The sequence below is a fragment of the Macrosteles quadrilineatus genome, unplaced genomic scaffold (genome assembly GCF_028750875.1).
Source record: "Macrosteles quadrilineatus isolate MER2022 unplaced genomic scaffold, UCM_ALF_1.0 Scaffold_4__1_contigs__length_99947679, whole genome shotgun sequence".
NCBI classification, from domain to species: domain Eukaryota; kingdom Metazoa; phylum Arthropoda; class Insecta; order Hemiptera; family Cicadellidae; genus Macrosteles; species Macrosteles quadrilineatus.
Window position 1 is genome coordinate 71,622,420 of NW_026542597.1, and position 23,289 is coordinate 71,645,708.

The 23,289-nt window shown below is 33.6% G+C and overlaps 2 protein-coding genes across 2 annotated transcripts in view; both read left to right on the forward strand.

Annotated features, from left to right (window-relative positions):
* LOC128993039 (uncharacterized) overlaps positions 1–12,862 on the forward strand; it is a 73,679-nt gene extending 60,817 nt beyond the window's left edge. The window contains exons 9-13 of the mRNA XM_054416793.1: positions 269–322; positions 4,038–4,241; positions 9,546–9,667; positions 11,962–12,046; positions 12,771–12,862. Of these exons, the coding sequence (XP_054272768.1) occupies positions 269–322; positions 4,038–4,241; positions 9,546–9,667; positions 11,962–12,046; positions 12,771–12,862 (557 nt within the window). The remainder of the gene's footprint in view (positions 1–268; positions 323–4,037; positions 4,242–9,545; positions 9,668–11,961; positions 12,047–12,770) is intronic.
* A 4,431-nt stretch (positions 12,863–17,293) lies between these two features.
* On the forward strand, positions 17,294–22,414 carry LOC128993040 (uncharacterized). The gene is made up of 6 exons (XM_054416794.1): positions 17,294–17,371; positions 18,295–18,426; positions 19,202–19,315; positions 20,619–20,939; positions 21,589–21,735; positions 22,379–22,414. Exons 1-6 carry the CDS (start codon positions 17,294–17,296, stop codon positions 22,412–22,414), a joined length of 828 nt encoding a protein of 275 aa, XP_054272769.1.
* The last annotated feature ends 875 nt before the right edge of the window (positions 22,415–23,289 follow it).

Here is a 23,289-nt window from a genome sequence, read left to right on the forward strand (position 1 = left end):
CTAGAGATCACTGTATTTTGAAGCTTCACAAAAGTTCAGTGTGATCCTGAATTATCTTTCTCACTACATTTAGACGAAAACAAACCCAGTGATGTAGTCTTACATCAAAAACCGAACAGGCTTAGGATGGTTCTAGGTATGATGTACTACTACTACTATTACCACGATATAACATTTTTATTTCATGCTATTTTGTGACTATTTTATCATACAAGAGTTTCAACTTGTTAATGACATTTCACTCATTGTTTATAATTTTATTTTTCAGAAATGAATGTAACTAAACTGAAGAAGTGTGTGGCGTACACGGTGTATGCACAAGGTATTTTTTTCGAATGGAATATAGATTACCAAAATTTTTTTTTTATCATTTGTAGTGCATAACCTATACATACATAAATATCCTATTCTTTTACGGTTGTCCCTTCATCAACTTTGGCTATTGATACAAACTACACATTCTATCCCCATGTTAAAGTTGTCGCCAGTTTTTAAATCTAAATCATAATAGTTGACTTTAGCCATTGACAGATTGTATTGAAGTTCATTACTATGTTGTTTCAAATACACAATCCTTTTTACCAAGTCAAACCGATAGAACGGCTATAGTGAGCTATAACAACTGTTATTACCCATCAACTAAATGTCAGCAACAAAAAATAAGGTAGAAAAAAATAGAGTGTTACATTCAGTGACTGGCTTCTGCAACTATTTTCTCTTTTTATAAAAAAAAATGGTGACAGCTGGTCCATGTAGATGGGATGTCTACTTCAGTATCCAATAGCCAATGATGTCAATTATATCTCTCCGCCTTCTTAGAATTTACCTTCACTTCTCTCTTCTCACCATCTACAATCTCACTAATATTTTTTCCACATCTTTCTTCACATCATCTCCACCCCTGGCCCTCCTCTGGATTCTTCTCCTTTCTTCTACATCCTCAAGTCCATTTCCTACAAATATTTTTTCTCACTCTTCACATGTCTAACTGTATTTTTACCTAATTTTACATTTAATATAACTTAAATTCTAATCTCTCCAGCTTATCTTCATCTAAAATATTTAAGTGATTATTTAGTCATTGCTGAGTTTATTTATGAGCACAGTAGAACTAAGTGTTTGTTTTTTTTTCATATAAGTAAATTGGTTACTAATCAGTACGGTCCTTGGTAAAATCAAAATCAGTAGCCATTTGATGATCCAAAACCAAGCAATGCCCTCATTCATGAGCTTTTAAGAGTCCTTGGAGCCTAGACGTTCTTACTCATAAAGCAATTAAAAAACTACAAAGCAAATTTCTAATCTCACAGTATACTAGATATTTAAATTAGAATCACTTTTTTGGTATTCGAACAAATATTTTGAGGTGGTAAATAACTCTTCATTGGCTGTTAGTAAATAACAAAACTAACAATTAACAAATTAAACAACAATCTTATGGGGGCAAATCCAATGGCTATTGGCGTCCATGGACTCCCTTGGAAATACATTCAAAACAACAAATAGCATTTCTAATCCCACAGTATACTAGATATATTTACATCATAATCATTTTGGTGTTTAAAAAACTATTTTTGGATGATAATTAACTCTTCAGTAACTGTTTGAAATCATCCAAGATGGCCGCTAGCCTCCAAGAGCTCTTAAATAGTTAGCAGGGCTAGAGATATTTCACACAGCCTAAGAATCTCCACTCAAATTTTGCCGTAAACATTTGTCCGATTGATTGACAATACCAACATACAGCATACAACATACTTGAGTGAAAATTTAAAAACGTACGTTTTCATGTCCCTGGCCTTTTACTTCGTAGATACTGGATTTGTAGTTTATTATTATGTGTTTTAATATTTTTTGGGACGGGGGCAACATGTTACACACATTTATTTGGTTTTAAATAGGTTCTAGGTATTTTTTACGTATGTTTAAAGTCTCGAAATTCACGACCATGACGTGTCCCTAGGGTACATTTTCCAACTTTCACGCTGTTTTAGATTAATTATTCATGTTGAAATATATAAAGCCATATTTTTATGTCATCAATGGTTATTAATATTACAAAAAAGGAGCATATTATAATTTTATTGTCATTGCAAACTGACTACCATGACAAAATAAGTCTGTCCCTCGATTTGGCATCACGACCATTTGGGAAAAATTTGCAACTTTGGAGCACGACAGTGGCAAGCCTGGCGTCGATGGAGTCAGTTGGTTTTAGAGACTAGTTCGGGGTGTACGTCAGGATTGTGGTGCCAGTTGTTTCGAGTTGAAAGGAGGAATTACAAGATTAATAAAGGAAAGATTGTGTTTTTTGTAATTTTGGTGTGTCCATGACCGTACGTAGTCATTCGATGAAGTAGACATGGTGTTAAAGTCAAAGTCAAAGTCAAAGTCATCTTTATTGTCACAAAACGTTTTTTTTATGCTCTGGCACAGCCAGACAAAACAGGTGACATTGTCAAACTATACTAAAATAAACTAGCTTATATTGGTAAAAATAAATACATAGTAGGTAACAAAACAAACAATTCACATTGATTTATCTTCAAGAAATTGACCAATACTATAATAATTCTTTTCCAATAAAAATTCAAAAATTTTTTCTTTAAAAGATACTAATCCTATTATAGATTTGTAGTACCCAGGCAAATTGTTAAAAAATCTTTTACCCATATAAGAAGGTGTCCTTTCCACAAGATTTAATCTGTGTATAGGATATTGAAAATCTGTATGAAATCTAGTGTTATAATTGTGCCGATTATTTTCACTGTGGAGTTTTTCAAAATTTGATTTCACATACAATAAACATTTAAGAATATACAAATTAGGGACGGTTAGAATCTTTAGTTCTTTAAAAAGTTGCTTGCAAGAATGTTTTACGGGTTTAAAAGTCATAATTCTAAGTATTCTTTTTTGAAGTTTAAAAAGTTGATACGAATCAGATGTGACGCCCCAATTTTCGTTAATTTTCGTTTATAAGATATTTCAGTTGCTAGATTAACCTAGAAGTCCACTTTGTATCCTCAAACATGAGGTGCAGGGCTACCGCCAGAACAGAGCCAAATAACACCTAATTTCACGACCAAAGTTTCACGACCATCGCGGGTTTTTTCACGACCAATCCAGCCTTATGGATTATAGTAGTGTGTTTGGTCGTGACAATAACTTTAATATAATTGTAATTTGAACAGTTTAGTGCAATTGTAACACTTATTTTTATTATAACTAACAGTATAATTGAAGGATTGTTTAGAAAGATTTAGATTATTTCAGAAAATTCACGACCGTACCGCTTGTCCCTGACCATCACGTTTATGATTTCTATCATAAAAATTTCAAAAATTAAAATATCGTCATATTTCAATGTTTTATACACAAAAGAAGCACACCTCTATACAAACATAACGATTTTTCGGGTCTCAGGTAAGTTTTTTCGGAGTTATACAAACTTAAAAAGATTTTATTGGCTTTTTTCAATTTTTTGAGTTTTTTTTATTTTTTTCTAGAAAGACCAAATATACCAAAAGCTCAGTGACCTTTTTATTGTATAATGGTCATAAAAGTAAATTAGTTTATAGCAAAACATAGTTATACAAATAATATTAACTATTTTTAATATTAATTTAAACGTCTGTTATGGTCGTGACAGGATTTTGTGTTTTTCCACTAAAGATGCTCTTTTTTAAAAAAAATACCAAAGATATTGCGTTACCATGAACATTTTATGAAACTTCAAATGTTAATAAAATAAAAATAATAATAAAAGTTTTGAAAAAAGGGGAAAAAAATTTGCAAAGTGCTTTTCCTGAAAACGTACGTTTTTAAATTTTTACTCACTTACGTACAATATACAACATACATACACACATTTGAGTGTATATTTCAAGATGAATAATTTCAAGGTGTGTCGTGTGTGTATAGAATTAAGTTAGATGAACCAAATGTGTGTTGTTGCTATAAACAAATTGATTGATTTAATTTTTTATCAATTATTACAATGTATTTCTGTTTACATTCATTTTACTTTAATTTTACAGATGCTGCTAAGGACAAAATAATACCCTACAACATTGAATACTGCCCTAATGAAATCCCAACGGAAGGTAATTGCACGATGACTCCTAAGTCGGGAATGAAAGGATTTACATTGTTTGATATCACATGCTTTGGCTGGCAGTCGGAAGGACCGATACTTTATGAATTTTTCGACAAAGGACATGACGATATAGAACACTATCAAGGTAAATGCTGATAAATAAATCAACTCAATTTGATTTTTATGTGAAAATAAAATATGTGTCATGGCTTTTGTAGTCAGTCTCTATGTGATGTGCTTAACTGATGTAATAACTTAAGACCATATGTGCATGTGAATTAATGATCACCTGTTATTTAGCATTTGAGTAGTTGGTCAACGAAAGCAACCTTCTGTATAAAGTAAAAATGGACGATGGAACTGTCTGGAGGCGTCATGTTGATCAACTACTCAAATGCGAAATAACGTTAACGAGTGAAAATTTAAAAACGTACGTTTTCATGTCCCTGGCCTTTTACTTTGTAGATTCTGGATTTGTAGTTTATTATTATGTGTTTTAATATTTTTTGGGACGGGGGCAACATGTTACACACATTTATTTGGTTTTAAATAGGTTCTAGGTATTTTTTTCGCATTTTTAAAGTCTCGAAGTTCACGACCATGACGTGTCCCTAGGGTACATTTTCCAACTTTCACACTGTTTTTAGACTAATTATTCATGCCGAAATATATAAAGCCATATTTGTATGTCATCAATAGTTATTAAACTTACAAAAAAGGAGCATATTATAATTTTATTGTCATTGCAAACTGACTACCATGACAAAATAAGTCTGTCCCTCGATTTGGCGTCACGACCATTTGGGAAAAATTTGCAACTTTGGAGCACGACAGTGGCAAGTTTGGCGTCGATTGCGTCAGTTCGTTTTAGAGACTAGTTGGGGGTGTACGTCAAGTTGGTTGTGCCGGTCGTTTTGTGTTGAAAGAAGTAGTTACAAGATTAATAAAGGTAAGTTTGTGTTTTTTGTAATTTTGGTGTGTCCATGACCGTACGTAGTCATTTGATGAAGTAGACGTGGTTTTAATTTTTTTTTATATGATATTTCAATTGCTATATTAACCTAGAAGTCCACTTTGTATCCTCGAACATGAGGTGCAGGGCTACCGCCAGAACAGAGCCAAATAATACGTAATGTCACAACCAAAGTTTCACGACCATCGTGGGTTTTTTCACGACCAATCTAGCCTTATGGATTATACTGTGTTTGGTCGTGACAATAACTTAAATATCATTGTAAATTGAACAGTTTAGTTCAATTGAAACACATATTTTTATTATAACTAACAGTATAATTGAAGGATTGTTTCAAAAGATTTCGATTATTCCAGACAATTCACGACCGTACCGCTTGTCCCTGACCGTCACATTGATGATTTCTATCATAAATATGTAAAAAATTTAAATATCGTCATATTTCAATGATTTATACACAAAAGAAGCACACCTCAATAAAAACATAACGATTTTTCAGGTCTCAGGTAAGTGTTTTTGCCGTTTTCGGAGTTATACAAACTTAAAAGATTTTATTGGCTTTTTTCAATTATTTTAGTTTTTTTTTAATTTTTTCTAGAAAGACCAAATATACCTAAAGCTAAGGCTGGGCGTATGCTGAGACGCACGCGTGTATGTGACTGACACACGCGTGGGCCGGCCTGTCACAGTTTTCGACGCATGCAACACAGCTTGGGTGCAAGCACGAAACACAATATAAGACGAACCGATTCCTCAATTCCCTTGTCGGACTCGAAGTAGTAGGTACTTTCAGCCATCTTGACAACTAACCAGCTGTGTTCTCTGCAACTAAATGCGTGTGCTGCGTGGCATGTCTCAGTTTGTAGCACAGACACAGATTTTCAGACACACTAAACACAACTCGTGTGAACGATGACAACAAACAAACGAGCGTCGATTGAGTTCCAATGTGAATTATCTGTGGTGTATGCAGTTTTGAAACGTCATGATAGACTATCGGTACGGACCTTTATAATTTAAAAATATTCTTATTTCCATTTTTGAATCCACGTAACACATTGTACTTGTTTTTAAAATCCTGTTTAGAGCTGAAAATCCAAATCAAAGGTTCATAAACTAAACTTAATATTAATATTAAGTGATTTTGGGAATTTTTTTTTTTATTTTCATCTTATTTTTGTATGTAGAATCTGGTTCTGCTACGTTTTTTTGTGATACTCTGTATTTTTAGCCATAGCTTCGTAATTTAGGGAAATGCCTCAATTACACCTATATAATTCCTATACGTTAATTAACTAGTTCAGCACATGTATTAATATTTTATCAATGCATTATTCACATTTTATATTTGAAAACATTACTATGCAACTTATTTGCATTGCATTGGTTTTCCAGCATCTCAGCAGGAAACGGTAGTGGTGGCCGCATTCGTACCGACCTGTAGATATTTGCGAAAACGTTCGAATACACGTAGGTTTACATTCTTATGAGATGCTCCCCTTTATTTATTAAGTAGTTTTTTTTTTTATATGACTGCATTTTCCAATATGGCTGATAACTTAAATATTTTTTATGGAACACCCTGTAGCCTATTTTATGATTGTTTTGGAAAGTAAATACGATTTCAAAAAGTTTGTATTCATTAAGTTCTTTTTATTAGCGAATTTCCCATATAGGGAATAAGCTATTACCGTAGGTCTCATGGTAAGACCTAGACCCGGGAACGATTTACTTTTTCGTTTTGAGGTCCCCAGAGGCCAAAAACACCATCCGTTCAAATTCATATATATATATATATTTATATATATATATATATATATATTTATATATGTGTCCGTTAGCGCGATAACTCGAGCAAAATTGATCCGATTTTGATGAAATTTGGTACAAACGTGTAAACCTACATTTATTTGAACGAGTTCGTGAACCAGCATAATCGGACAATGGGATCAGGGGTTTATGGGAGGTTTTATGGGGTAAAAATCGGTTTTTCTCATTTTTGACCCTAAAAACTTTAAATTTCTTAATTTCTCTCTAGACCATTTTGAAGAGCTTAAAAAAACAAATAATTTAGTATATTGAAGTGTTTTTAAATGTTCATTGACTACGGAGAAAATTAAAAAAATTGTAAATTTAAAATTCCCACGTTATTCTTAAGGAGAATAAATAAACTGTTCTAGTTTGCTTGTTTATGGATATATTTTAATCAAATTTGGCAATTTGGTTTATTTCATACTAAGCTATCAATATTTCAATTGAAAAAACACACCTCAACATCTTCCCCGTAGCAGCAAACCTAACTACTCACTAAAATTAATGTTATTTAAAAATGGAAATAAATCTGAAAATTTATAGGGAATATTTTTGTAGAAATCAAGCCGGGTAAATGGAAATTCGCTTAGTATGCAGGTTTGCTGCGACGGGGTTATTAAGCTACTCGTTTAGGAGTTACGGCTTGTTGCACTTAAAAAAAAGTGGCTTGCTTTGTACATTCTGCATCCTGCAGCTCATAAACAAGTATGTTTGGAGAGGATAATGCATATACAGTAGAAAATAAGGCTTAGGCCTAAATAGTGTCTACATCCAAAAAATGTCATATAATAAAATACATTAAAAATATTGATTCAATTTATTTCAAAATGACTACCATTTGCCTAAAGTGACAGCTAACTTTAAAATTGAAACACTCTGTATTTTATGGTCTTTTAGATGCTATTTTAAGTACCAAGGCGTATTTACTCTTTGAATTTACTCTCAAAACTTACTCGTTTAGGAGGTACAGGAGCAGAATGTACACCACATGCAATTTTTTCTTAGGTGCAACCACAGACAAGAGACCACCATTAATTGTCTATTAATGTAATGCAAAAAGCTGTCTGTAACTCCTAAACGAGTAGCTTTAGAAAATAATTTAAGATAAATAGTATTTTTTTCATCACTAGGGCCTAAAGTGACTCTTTTTGACCAGAGGTCAAGTTTTACGTTCGAGGCGAAACAGAGGTCGGAAAATCAGCGAGGGTTAAAAAGTCACTTTTTGCCCATGTGGTGAACTATATTTTCCGTCATATTGAATCATTAATTAACTAAAATAGAGCTAGAAAACTAAATGATTTTTATGTAAACATAACCTCTCAAAACAACTTCCAGCTTGTTTTCAATTCTGCTAATGCAAATAAGCAAGTGTTTACTAAGTGATTCAATTATTTTGTCTATTATGATTGTGTTATATCATCGAAATGTCGAGCAATCGACAATAGGCTAAAACCTTACCTAATAAATCAATCGATAAATAATTTCGAACGATACGATTGCAAGAATCAAAATTTACAACTGTTTACAACAGCTGCAAATCAGTTAACTACTTGGTGACTGCGTAGTGCATGTGTTGCGTGTGCTGCGTCTCAGCATGCGCTAGTCAAAAATTGGTGTGCTGCGTGGCTCATCGATGGGAGTTATTATACATAGATGGCGTGGCTTGCGCCGAAAAACTTGGCTTGCGTGCGTTGTCACGTGCGTCTCAGCATACGCCCGCTCTAAGTGAGCTGTTTATTGTATAATGGCCATAAAAGTAAATTAATTTATAGCAAAACATAGTTATAAAAATAATATTAACTATTTTTAATATTCAGTTTTTATGTCCGTGATGGTCGTGACATAATTTCGTGTTTTTCCATCAAAGATGCTCTATTTATAAAAATCACCAAAGATATTGCGTTACCATGGACATTTTATGAAACTTCAAATGTCAATGAAATAAAAAAAAAATTAAAAAGTTAAAGAAAACGGAACAAAAAATTTTAAAAGTGCTTTTCCTGAAAACGTACGTTTTTAAATTTTCACTCTAACAAAACATTTCAGAGGGGAGAATTTGATGTGTTTAACTGATGTAATAACTTAAGACCATATGTGTATGTGAATAAATGATCACCTGTTATTTTTTATTTGTTTTGTTTGTATTAGTTTTTCTGTTCACATTAAAATATGAGTTTGATTCAACTGAACTAATTTACTTATTATTTGAAAATGTAACACTACAGTTATACTAAACATATAGCGTGTCCAGTCCAGTGTCAATAGCTTGGTAAAAAAGCTGTGATCTGTATTACTTACTAATACTCATCCTTGCCCTGAAATATGCATCCAGAAGTGTTGGCCCCTAATAATTAATCTAATCTAATCCAGGATAATCATGGACAGCACTCATTCATTGATAATACATGCTTTATAGTCTTAAACTCAGCTTAACACGCACACTGGTTTTGCCATAGATTTTATAAGTGGCTTAACAATCTTTTTTACCATAGATCAATTGCTTGCATAAAATAAATTATATTACATTCTTATATTTTTGCACAACCAACCTGGTAAGTTTTAGGTTTCTGTCTTAACATAATTATAAAAAGTTTTCTAATGCATTAATGACACCGTGAATTGTTACAGACCATATTTGTTTAACTAATCCATGATTAATTTCAGGTAGAATGACTGGATATTCATATTCAGGTATTTATTCGCAATTCAGGTTGACTCGAGGCAGGGTCGTAATATATTTACTCAATGAGGACGGAGACGGACCTTCTGTCACAATCAATGTTAAGGTAAGGAATTAAAGTCATCATACAAGTAATGCCAATTCATTCTGTGAGCGTTTAATCCCTACCTCTGCATCTAATGTGTTTGTACAAATACCTTTTGGACATTCTAAAATGACAACTGGTAAAGGATGTTTATAGTTTTACTTTCATTTTTAAGATAGTTTGCCCCTTAATACCGAGATTTACTACAAGTGATTGAGGTGCTTTATTTAACAAAATAAAAGGTTTACAATCATACAATAACAAATAAAGAGCCTAACTATACAATTACAAAATTGAAAGTTGGCCTATAACTTACAACAATGGTCTTTTGGACCGTCTGTTGGTTGGCATACAATAAATATTAACAAGCATCTTTTTACTTTCTCCCCCGATACATAGTCTATGGAGAAAGTATTGTTTTCGTCAAAATTTTCAAGTTTGAGTTTTGAGTGGATATATCCATTTTGGGCCCCCCTGAACCCCAAAAAGTTGTTTTCAAAGTGATGTCTGTATGTGTGGATGTGTATACAGAGCTACAGACCACACCAGTAGTCCGATTTTGATGAAATTTGGTTTATAGGTACTAATCCATGGTATCTAAAGGTATTTTTTTAATTTTTTTGAAATTTGTGTTTTAAATTTCTTCATAAAACCATAAAATAACGGAAAAATCAGATTTTCTCAAAAATGGCCTGAACTATTTTTATAAAAATCTAGTATGTTATAGTCCTTTAGATTCTGAACAAAATGGTTTAAGTCCCATTTATGTAAATATTACGGTTCAAAAGTTATTGTAGCTTATGTTATTTTCTCATAAAAAAATCCCATAAAATTACAAAAAATCGGAATTTGGGAAAAACACGGTTCTGATTAAAGTTAATTTGTTATGGTCCTTATAATTGTAAACAAAATAATGCAACCCCCATTACTGTAACATTTACGGTTTAAAAGTTATTGCAACTTTTGTTATTTTTTCCTACAAAATTTTAATAGTTACTCCCACTGCTTTCCCATGATAAAGGTTGTTGACAAGCTTATGGGAGAAAGTATGTGTCAGATTGCTGATACCGTTTATTTAATTTTATAACAAATAATGGTTTTGCAAGAAAAATAAGTTAGATTTAGTTAATTTACAATAAAATAAAAACAATTTAAACTTGAACAGCTATAAAACAGAAATACCTCATTTTCTCTGGCATGGATTCCTATTGACAGCTAAAAATGAAGAGCAATGATTTGCCATATTAGGTCATAAAAGAACTGAATGCCAGAGACGGTGCGAGTCTTTGAGGGCTTAGGTCATGTTGATTTTACCACCTCAAGAAATGTAGTCTGATCAGTGCAGGAGTTTCACACTACAGGCTTGCCAACTGTGTGTGTAAATACTAAATAATTATTTGTGTGACTAACTAGAGACACTTTGCTGCACACAGGAGAAATGTTTACGCTCAAGCCACAGGAGAGTGTGGAAAGTTTCTCGATTGCAGCAAAGGCATTTTGCACTCGCAAACACATTATATTTTTCTTACAGTTACTATAAAAGCATATAAAAAAATAGTCTTTCACACTATATCCAACACGTTTTTAGGTTAGTTTAATTACAAGCGTTCTCCAAGTTATCCAAGTGTTGAACGAAATGGGAAACGCTGGACCAGCTAGCTGATCGTAGTTGTAGTATCTTTAAGTGTTGCCAATCTATTTCGAAGAGTACACGGATTATGCGCCTAATAAAATCACACTGTTTTGTGATGTTTGGTTGAATTCTGGAGTGTAGCAAAAAAAATAATGTGATAAAAGTTAAAAGAGTACGGAAAAATTAAAAGAGTATAGCAAAAGTAAGGAAATGCAGCAATTAGCAACTTTCTGTACTATAATCAGTGCAAAGAAGCCCAATTTGTCAGGTGAATGTAGGAAAAGCATATATTTTCTCTCCTCCCCCCCCCAAAAAAAAAAAAAAAAAATTAAAAGAAGCATCTTTAACACTAAGTGTCTTAAAAGATTTGGAGATTAATTACTTACAAGGGCCATCTTTAAAATATTTTTATAAAATTTTCATAAGCTGACAGCATTATAGAACTACAGTAGAACCTTGATAACAAAACTCTCAAGGGAATTGTAAAATAAGACTTGTTATCAAGGTTGACTTCTTATTGAAGTTTGTAATAACATGTGATTAGGGGTAAAATAATTATAAGGGGATTTGAAAATGACACTTATCATCAAGGGCGACTTGTTATCGAGGGTCTTCTTATCAAGGTTCCACTCTTCTTTGGTGATTGTAAACAGTTTAAGTTTTAAAATTTGTTTTTTTCCAGTTGTATGACTTTGACAGAAATATAACGCATATTGAATACTTAATGAACGAAATTGATGATTACATGGGATACAATAATTATCAACGTAAGTTAATTCTATATGTAAATAATTTACAAATTTTTCAATAGATTAGTGTAGTTAAATAAGATCAGATCACTGTATACTAATGGTGGGTATATTGTTGATAGCTTCTTTATATAAATCTGAATAGCAGTATTATATTAGATTGAAGGTTTTACCAAAATATTTTGTGTTGCTTTCCACATATCAAGTAAATCAAGTTTTATACTTTTATCTTTCTTTTATTTTCAATCATTGTTGGGATACAAAAATATTGCAATTTTTTCATCAAAATATATTCCTCTATTTTTATGGCTAATATGTAAAGAGAAAGCATAACAAGATTATAAAACTCAGACAAATTGCATGGTATGAAAATTGCCCATAGCAGCAAATCTGGGGAATTGCCAAGTGATGGTTAAATCAAATCTGTTTTCAAAAAAGGATATTGTTGCAAATGGAAATGTAAATCACTTAAATCAAAACAAAATATACACATTACAATTATTAAACAATGTTTAGGTTTCTGGTAAACAGGCCCACTTTTATAAACGGGCAGACTGGGCATATGCCCAGGGGCGCCGGTGGTTGGGGGGCGCCCTGAACCACCGCACGCACTAGGAAAAATATGGTTTTATCAGCCGGGGATTTCAAAAATATAATGGGTGATTTCAACTTGTAGTTAAGTGATTTTCCCCTATTGTAAAAGTAAATAAATACAACAAAATTGAAAATACTTGACTTTCAGGTTATACCTCATGTAGTCAGGGAAAGGCAGGCAGCAGTGTGAACCGGGCGCACTCACTATACTATCAGATGGTGGAAGGAATTAGCACATAGGTGTGCTAATTCCCGTCATATGCTGACGTCACTCAGATTGCAAACACCATTTTACCATTGAGAAAAATTGTAAAAACAATAACAATCAAATCAAAACAAATATATACTTATATGGCAATACATCAGCTGATTTTTGTTTGCAATTTGGGTGATGACAGCAAATTACGGGAATAGCATGTAGGCCAGCTGTAGTCTAAGGGCCCCTAAGGGCCTACGGTTGACTTGCCCCTCCTCTCCCTCCCAGTCCCACCCCCATCCCCACAAGTCACAACTACCAACTACCGCGCGGCGCCAGTCCAAGTCCAGTCCAGTACTCCTCACTAGTCAGTAGGTTGTGTTCGTGTTGTGCCTGCTGCACAGTCGTCAAATCAGTCACAACACAACCTAAACTGTGACAGTAACTAGTCAGTGTTGACACTCAAACTGCAGTTAGTGAACCAGTAATAAATAAATAGAGAATCAATTTATCAATCAATTACTTAAGATGGGGACGCCACTATGTGCGTATTTTAACCCAAATATGAGTGAAGGATGAGTGTAGGATGAGTGGCGCGATCTTGTAGTCTTGTTAGTGACTAAGGCCGACATGTTCCTTAGTCACAGCTGTTAATTAATAGCCCATACAGCTAATGGCAACTAAGGGACCTACAGTTTATAGTGGAATCCGAACCACATTTTTTCCTTGTAATTTACGAATTGGTCTAATTATCAGGATAGTACTGCGGATAGTCGTAGTACTCACTAGTGCGGACGTTAATCCACACCAGGGAGCATCGCATCCACAGTAAATCCCTATAAATATCCACAATTCGTGACCTCCTAGTAGCTGGATTACAGGACGACGCCACCCGTAAGTGTTGATACAAGTAAGTAGGCCTATAAACAGTGAAAAATGCATAAAAAAATTATGTGGAGCCGAGAGCCGCAAGCGGTTGGCTCAAAGAAAACAAACTCAAGAAGCAGTTTTAAAGAAAGTGAAATGTATTAACCAGTATTTCCACTGATACGGAATTGAAAACTCCCTCCCAAAACAAAACTGGTAAAAAAACACGCTAATGTATAAATATATATATGCATAGGCCTATAGTAGAACCATGGAAAAAAACATACTCCCTTAGTAGAATCTCGTTCAATACATGTGTAATGCAATAAACTGCACACTGTACTGTACTGAACAGTAATCAAATCACTGCGTGCGTAGTGCAATAAGCTACTGGCGTAGGGCAAGAGGCATTCGCATAGCAACTACTGTCAAGTCCATTGCACTCACCCCAACCCCCAACCCACCTGCTGTGAATTTCTACGAACTAACGAGTCAGCCCCCCTTCCTCTTCCCCTCCCTACACTGCTGTGGTCAAAACCTGTATAGTTATATATATATAAGGGGGGCGCTGCTTTAGGGTTTGCCCAGGGCGCCACTGACCCTTAACGCGGCCCTGCTGGTAAACCTAAAACAAAAAAAGTATTGTGGTCCAAGACTTAGGTTTTACTTGAAGACTGCAGTTATTACCTTCATGTTTTCCAGTAAATGATAATGCATCAAGTTTTATTAACAGATTTTCCTTCCAACCATCACTCTCTTCTGTATGTCTGGTCCACCACCACCTCTGCTGGTAGTGAGTGTGTTAAAATAAACTTGGATTTATGTTTCAGCTGCACAAGACCTTATGTCCACTCTGGCTGAAATACTGTATAAAGACTTGAACAATGAATACTACATTCGAAGAATTATATCTTCAATGGCCAGGGTTTGTGACAACACATTTAGCTTTTTAGTACCACAACTTTTAACCACTATGTTCCAAAGTCCATTATAATTTCCGTCACAAGAAACACAACCAAAACCATAGATTGAGGAATCGTAACCTTTTTAATACTTTTTTCATTAAATTGGCGACCATACAAAGTAGGTATTTTAAGCCAAGTATGAATGGAGATGAGTGTAGGATTAGTGGCTTGATCTTGTGGTCTTGTTAGTGACTAAGACCGACTTATTCCTTAGACACAGCTGTTTTAATAGTCCACACAGCTAATGGCAACTAAGGGACCTACAGTTTATAGTGGAATTCGAACCACATTTTTGCCTTGGTTTTAACAAATTGGTCTATTTATCAGGATAGTACTGCGGATAGTCGTAGTACACAATAGTGCAGATGATAACCCACACCAGGCAGTATTGCATCCACAGTGCATGCCTCCACAATTTGTGACCCCTATTGTTCTGATCTGGTGTTAATGATTTGTGGAATTATTGAGCGTTTCTCTATCTATGACTAAGACTTTGAAGATCCACTTTTTAAGAGGATGGTTCAGTGGTAGTTATTTGGATGAGTGGATTCTTACAGAGTTCCACCTCAAATCAGGCATATTTTGCTATTTTTTATTGATTTTTACCGTGTCTGTGTTAACTATTGTTTTATAAGAACTAGATTGTCTAACAGTGTTTCAATAAGAACAACTCACAAATTTCTCCCTGATCATTTCATACAATAATGTACTTTTTCCCCAGATTGAGTATGATTCAGCGGAGAGTATGAAGCTTGGAATTTCAACAATACTCTCTGTTTTGGTCAACGGAACACTGAAAGGGACATATTTATTGGACGACGTACTAGAAATGTACACTGGGAGGATACTGTTGAAACTCTCCAAAGTTTATCTGAAATATGCTGTAAAACCTGACCATACACCTCGACTGCGGGCAAAACACGTTCACCAACTTTCCAGGTGAAAATTTAACTTCTTTAATTTACTCGAAGTACGTAATTATGTTCTATTACGAAAAATCGGTGTAAACAAGAAGGGATACTGAAACACAGCAAAGTAAATAATATTTTCTTACTTCATTTTATTAATTGTGGATTATAATAAACTATTGTAAGATTTCAATATTTCATTAAAAAATTAGAAAATATATTCTTTTCAAAGATGATTTAACATTAAAAAATATTATCTTTTTAAATTATTAGTGGATTATTTTAAATTGAACATCTTTAAAATTCAATAGTAGTTAAGGTCATGTAAATTAGGAATTCAACGCCAATTAATTTTTCAATTTTTGAGATGTCAAAAAAATTAACAAAAGCGAAGAGTAGAGAAAGAGTTCATGAGCCCATGCGTATCCCAGTCTTCACTCTAATTGACACATTCTATAATACGGTACCTCAAACCAAACCTGGATGCCTCAAAATTCATTATTTCTCAAAGTTTTTAACTGACACATAAAAACTCTACAGTCAACAGCCCATAGAGAAATAATACCTCTGTAAATTAAAGAGTTTAAAGTTTAAAGCATTTTAGATAATAAATCAAATGATTTATTATTTCTTCAGATGACGTAGTGCTTTGTCACTGGATTGAGAAGTTATTTGAAACTTTTTTATCATGATAATGTGATTGATAATTTAGGTTACATGCTAGTATCCTTATTACTAATCATTCACTTAGTGCAAATAATATTGTAAATACATAGGAGAAAGTTTTATTCTAAGTGCTTAACAAATTTTGAAGAATTTTCATCTCCAACATTTACTAAATCCCACATTTTACCCTAATATTTTATTTTGACTTAAAATGTTGTTTTATGTTTTCAGAAATATGATGGATTGTGTGGATATGGCCGTTATTGCTCAAGATAGAAACGTAACTAAACTTGCTCCCGAGGAAAACATCAACTATGATGTGTACGACAATGTTCGTAACCTAAAATATTAGTTTTACAATTAATTCTTGACATACTCATTGGAAATTTACAAAATCTTTAGCTTTTACTGCATCAGTGCAGTGTTATATGTTTGTCGGTGTGTAAAAGATATACGATTGACCTTTAATAATGCGGGCCACATTAATACCATCTTTGCTTAACCCATTGGGGAAGGAATTAATGCGCTACCTGCAGCACCCTCTGGCGGCAATTAATTTTACCGAATTTGTAGACTTTTACTCTAACTGCTATAGAAAGAAAACCTTAGGTAGTAAATTAATAATTCTTTCACCATTTTGTTCACAGTAAAATTATCTACAGAAAAGTGGTAATTGGATAGTCAAAGTTCTAAACAAAAAAAAAATATATATATAAAGATTATAAAAATAAAAATTTTAAAAACAATATTTTGAAAGTAAACTTGATATACAAATTCCAAGATTAATCCAGACACCAAATAACACTACTATTATAAAGGTCAATCGATTCCCTACGTAGAAAAATCAAAAGTTGTGTACTTTTATAAGTAATAACATTTAAAAAAAAAATTTTGTTTACCTTACCGCAGCAGATTTTTGGTGATATGTGGTTTCCATTGCAACACAAAATTGTTTGTTATTCGCTAAAATAAATGAGTAAATACACATATCAAGAAGCAATATATTTATAAACATTATAATAGTAAGAAGAAACAAAAAGGGCGAAAAATAATAATAACTAAATAAAAAATGGCGCTGCCTAGCGGTGATACGAGCGGCTCTCGTAAGTCGGCCGCCGGGCCTGCAGCGGCCGTACGAGTAACGCTCGTAAGTCGGCGCCAATGGGTTAATCTGAACAGCCATTTATAGCAGTTTATGAATGTTTCATCTACGCTAGGAACCCGCCATCAGTTGAATAGTCTAACGGTTTATTAGACAAGGATGTCTAGCATTAGTGCTGTAAGCACTTCTAAAGTCGAGATTAAAATAATCACTCCTGAAGAGTCTCTGGTAATTGATAGAGCCCAGTCAAACATCAAGTAAACTTACAAGCTGCAGTATTCTTTTTATAATCTCTGCAAAACGCAGGAATTTGCCTCTCACCATTGTTCCAATAATGGTCTCCCTTACCTAAGTCATCTCACCAAGCTATTTTTTTTTTTCAAATTAAATGACAGAGGAAGAATTCAGTCCATGACCAACACCCTCTTATCTTTTTCTTGCAAATAATCCTCTAAAATTCACTCAAACCAACCGTTACACCTATAACACTAGTTATAAAACGAATTCCCTATTTCATCACAATACAAGTTAAAAATCCTTTGAAATAAAAATCCTACATAGGATAGTATTCATCACCTACCCAGCAACACCAGGACTGGTATTCTTCATATTCTTCGACTTAAACTTCATATTCCCTTAAATAGTATTTTTCTACCACACTGAAAATGTAGGTAACTGTTTAGCTTCCTATTGTCGAATATGATTTTATAAGAACATAATTATTTTAAGATAAAGTATGTAAGTTTGTGACCCCATTCATAGAACTGTACCTCAATAATAAAAGAAATTTGATTTGATTCTCAAAAATATTAAGTAGGCATATAAATGCTTTTTACTAAAAAGTGAGCAATCAAGTTTGCTCATTTTGTCACAATCAACTAGGCCTATAACTTTTGTCTTGAAAAGTATTTTTTGTAGGGGAAAATAATTGCTTATTATGTCAAACATTCCTTTTTTTAAATTTGTAGCTAAATGTTGCCTCCAATGACATGGCCGAGGCACTGATGATTTCCATGTATTTGGTGGGTCGAGTTCAGCCTTATGGAGCGGTGGGGAGGCAGATAAGGTCGACGGAAGGAGTTTCTGAAATGTATTCCTACGTAAGTTACCTCTACATAGCTAGATTTTTCAATTCAATTTCGCTAGATTTTTCAATTTAGTTCTTTACGTACATTTCAGAGATAATCTGGGGTTTGCATGCATGTAAAATGAAAATATGTACTTATAGTTTTGGACATGTAATACCATGTGTTAGTAGTATAAAATACAAAATATAAAATTAGGATTATTATGTACAAGGATAGGGATCAGCTAGCTTACCTGGTAGATAGAGTCCAGATTAGCCTTGATTACACATAAAACACATGACACAACACAGAAAAACTTCTGTGTTACTAAAGTTACTGTACTAAAGTAAAAGTAACTACTGTACTAAAGTAGTAGTAGTAAGTAAGTAAGTAAGTAAGTAAGTAAGTAAGTAAGTAGTAGTAGTAAGTTAGCAGTAGTAAGTACTGTACTAAAGTTAAAGTACTGTACTAAAGTTTTTCTGTGTTGTGTCATGTGTTTTATGTGTAATCAAGGCTAATCTGGACTCTATCTACCAGGTAAGCTTGCTGATCCCTATCCTTGTACATAATAATCCTAATCAGCCAATTGGCCTTTCCTTAACTCCTAAAATATAAAATTAGTGATTTACAGACAGTATTGAAGACATGCTTTAACTAACCCATTTGATGAGAGCGTTAGTTGAAGTGAATTTAGTTCAGGAGAAGTCTCAAATTAGTGTATTCTTTTTTGAAAGTATATGTTGTAAATGGATGAATTATAAATTCAATATACATTTGAAATGAACTCTGCCCATTTATTGGTTTACAGGTCAACAATGCAGATGGCTTGGTAGATGTGGCTGGTTCAAATATCACCTCCTATGTTAACATCTCAAAAAGTCTGGCCAATACATTCGATGAAAACCACGACTTAATGCTTCAGGTATTGTAACATAATTGTGAAAAATCAAATGTTTTAAATGATAATCAGGGGGAGGGGCTAGGTAAACTATTATGTGTCTCAATATGTTTTAGAAATTAAATTTGATAAAATTTTTGATAATGTAGTATAATCCCAAAAAAAAAACTAGTTAAAGAAAGAATATTTTAATCTTAATGTCATCCCAACACTAACTCAAATCATCACAACAAAAACATAAACGAACATAAACCATATGCTTTCAACAAGACAGCAAAATAAAGACTATTAAACAGGTAATCCAATATCACACTTCTCCCACTTCAGATAAAGCTCCACTTCTCTTACAGTCTTACGTAGTTGGTCTGCGTGTTTACGCTTCAGAAGTCCACCACACGAACTTGGTAGGTTAGCTCACCAGTTCTTGATGTAGTACCCAGACTTCTCCCCCCTCTGAAAATTCCCTATGTCTACTTTTTCCATGGTGATAATACTTTTGTTTAAAAAACTGATTCTGTTATCATGTCTTTAACCGTGGGCTTTAAATTGTCCAATGGAGACAAAGTCTTTGGCAAAAAACTGTTATGAAGGAGGTTTGCTCGTGGACTTTTGTGGTGTGTTTCTGTATGCAAACAGTAGCTTCGCCAACTTTTGTGTTTGATCTTGCCTTCTCGATTTGAAGGTTTTGATAAACGGTTCAACTTGGCCATTCGTCTTTGGATGATACAGTGTACTGCAGACATGTTTGATTGTGTTATCCTTGCAAAACTTCTCAAAGACCTCTGCAGGGTTTGCCCTGTAACCATAATGTAACTAAAATGTACAATGTAACCATATGCTTTCAACAAGACAATGAAATAAAGACTATTAAACATGTGATCCAATATCACAGATACCGTGAATAGGTTACAAATTACAGAAATTCATTTAATTTAATATGGGCTAACTTTTTTTTAGTTGAACTCGCACTTCCAAATTTTCTTTTTTTCAGTTATATGTTTCTGTTATTTCAGTTATATATTTCAGTGATATATATCTAAACCATTATTTTTTTATCTTTTTTATCTAACACCTCTCGATTTGTAAGGTTGATCACTCTTACAGTTGAACATTCCACAAACATAGATGTGATTTCTTAGCAATAAATAACATATTTTATTGAACATTAATTGGCATACATTACCCCATTGAACATTGGTCCCCAATTGGCAGCAGCACAATTTATTGGTAAAAAAACTAATCATAGCTGGACAATATTAATTGAATGTGCTGACTGCTTCTAAAAAAAGTTGTATACAACAACTTTTTACATTACATTTCATTCCAGTTTGCACCTATAAAGAAAAATCTCTTTTGGTGGGCGCAAAACAACATCAACACCGAAATCATCATGGTCGGGCTGGCAGAAAGGCTGTACAGACCTGGTTATTACTATGTCCCAAAAGTGGAAGCCCCTGTCCAAATCTTCATGAAGGTGAAGAAGATGGAAAAGACTACAGTTAGAGGAGTGGCTACCCAACTTGACCCAACGCTAGATAATGACACACTGGACAAGATAGTTCTAGTGCACCGCTTCATTCTGCCACCACTGAGCAAACTATTTATAACCTTCAAGTTTGACGGGAACAGTTCAACTTCGCCTTTGAGGGTGAGTAGGATACGTAATTGTTATACAGTACAGTAAGAACTAACAGTTGACAAAATAGTTCTGGTGCACTGCTTCGTTTTTACAGCAAACTGTTTGTGATCTTTTAATTTCTATAGCTCAACTTGGTCTTTAAGCGTAAATGGGACAACTGGTTTTTGATACAGGCGTACAGTTTATGCTATGGCATTTAGGCCTACAGTGGATGCTGCTAACATGAAAGATGTGGTGCATTATCCTCATCTGTGAAAGTGCTGCCATTTTTTTAAGGCTCTTGCCCAGGAATTGGGTTTTGCATTACTTCAGGCTAAGTCTAGGTGTAACGATATTATCACTTGGATAAAATCCATAGGGGATTGGTGAAATATGAAGTCAGATACTCTATAGGCCTGCTCGCTCCCCAATTTCCTGCACATTGTTGACCAAGGTGCAGGATGGGGCGGATGTCGCTCAATAATTGCATAGATAAAGGCATTTTTTTCTCCTTCCTTCTCAGAATACTGCTTATATAGTAGCGGCAGAAACATTAGTCAATTTCTACTAAATAAGGATATCGCTATTAAAACAAAACTCATAGAAATCAACTAAGAAATTATCACAACAACAATTGTTACAAACTAAACAACAACAACTAAATTAACTAAAATTTCAGGTATTGATTAATTTTAACGAGCGACCTAACTGGGAGGCCTTGTCTGGAGCTAATGTTGTTTCACAACAAAACCCAGACGTGGTTATCCCATATGACATTGTTGAAAGAGAACACTTCTACTTCATGGGAATCCTTCCAGATAAAAGTGTGAGTATACGTTTTCACCACGAGAATCAGCTGTTTATGAAATGTTACTAGCGATGAGTAAAAGTAACATTGCAGGCTAGGAGCAAAACTGATACTTTCACTCATGTTTATTGGCAGTTGATTTGATCAAAATATAAATCAGCAAATTTAGGTTAAAATACATATATATATACTAGTATTAAAAAATAGCCATGTTATTTAAGAGATGATTGCTGTAATTTTTTATTGCGATTAGTAAAAAGTGAGGGTTTCAAAACATTTTGTTCCGGAGTGTTGCAAAAGAACCTATAGCAATGAAAAAGATACATAAACCACTCTGAAACAGGAAATCACAACAACAAAATACCAATAAACCACACAGAAAACTGCATAGTAGTCCAGAAATACCCCTTTAATTAAACAGTATAACAATAACAGACGAAATTAGGAGAATATAATGGACATGTAATCACAAGATAACGGCTCAATCGAGACTGAGATACCGTCAGGCAAATTACCGAAGTAATAGCGACGGAATCTAAAAATGGGTTTCACGGACGTGAAACAAACTCTATCGCCCAAGGCGGAGTGACGTAAAATGCCACATAAAAAGGGAGAATTTTGACTTTTTATTTGGCATTTACATATTTTCTTGTGATTTCAGTTAACATTTTGTGTGAATGTTGAAGAGGTGTTTTAGTTTTCCTATTTCCCAAGACCTTTTTTTCCTTACGCTTCAGTTCATTGGTTATTATTAAAAGCCATACTGGCTGGATTCCGACTGATGATTGGCTTATTGATTGGCTTGCTAATTTTATCTATAGCTTTTTCATATATAAAATTTGTACTAGTAAACAAATTGTTTTTGGGTTTCTCATTCTGAATGTTGTAGAAGTGGATGGACTATTCAATTTAATGTCTAAGGTACATACGTTAACGTCATCAGTAACAATGAGGTAGTTGGAATTGTAATTAGTTTTAGTAATTTTTATGTTATATTTTAGGTTCCAGTAAATTCCACTGTTGACTATTCTTTTGATCTTCATTTTGTGAATTGCCATATCTGGGAAAATCAGTGGATTAATCATTATTGTTTGGTAAGTAAATCGCTCCTACTTTTCAAATGCTTGATTGCAAAGGGTATCATCTTTGACCTATAAGTCAATGGTATCATAATGAATAATCACTAGAGGTTGACTATTCCTAATTGTAAATTTTATACAAAAAACAAAACAAATAATACAAAAAATATTAATTTAGTGACCAAATATACATTCAAGCAGTGTTTGGTTGGTACCGGTAATACACTGCTGGCAACTTGCACTTGGTTGGCAAAAGCCAAATTATCCTTATCAAACAATATGCTATAGGTATATAACTAATCGCCTCTTGTTTTTAGTTTTTTCCAATTAACCAAAAAATTTAAGTAACTTTTTGTTGTCAAAACTATGTTATGTAAAGAAGGCCACCAAGAAGCTTAGTATTTCTCGTGGTGAAAATTGAGTATTAATTAAAGTTTCGTTTGCGTTTGTATTTTTATTTTCATCATCATCTTTTGATGAACAAAACCTTGAA

Bases quoted from the DNA above. Each gene is read 5' to 3' on its own strand.
- LOC128993040 (XM_054416794.1), top strand. From the start codon at position 17,294: ATGGCGCTGCCTAGCGGTGATACGAGCGGCTCTCGTAAGTCGGCCGCC. The intron at 17,372-18,294 runs GTAAGTCGGCGC...TTAAATTTGTAG, and splicing joins CGGCCGTACGAGTAACGCTC to CTAAATGTTGCCTCCAATGA. The intron at 18,427-19,201 runs GTAAGTTACCTC...ATTGGTTTACAG, and splicing joins TTTCTGAAATGTATTCCTAC to GTCAACAATGCAGATGGCTT.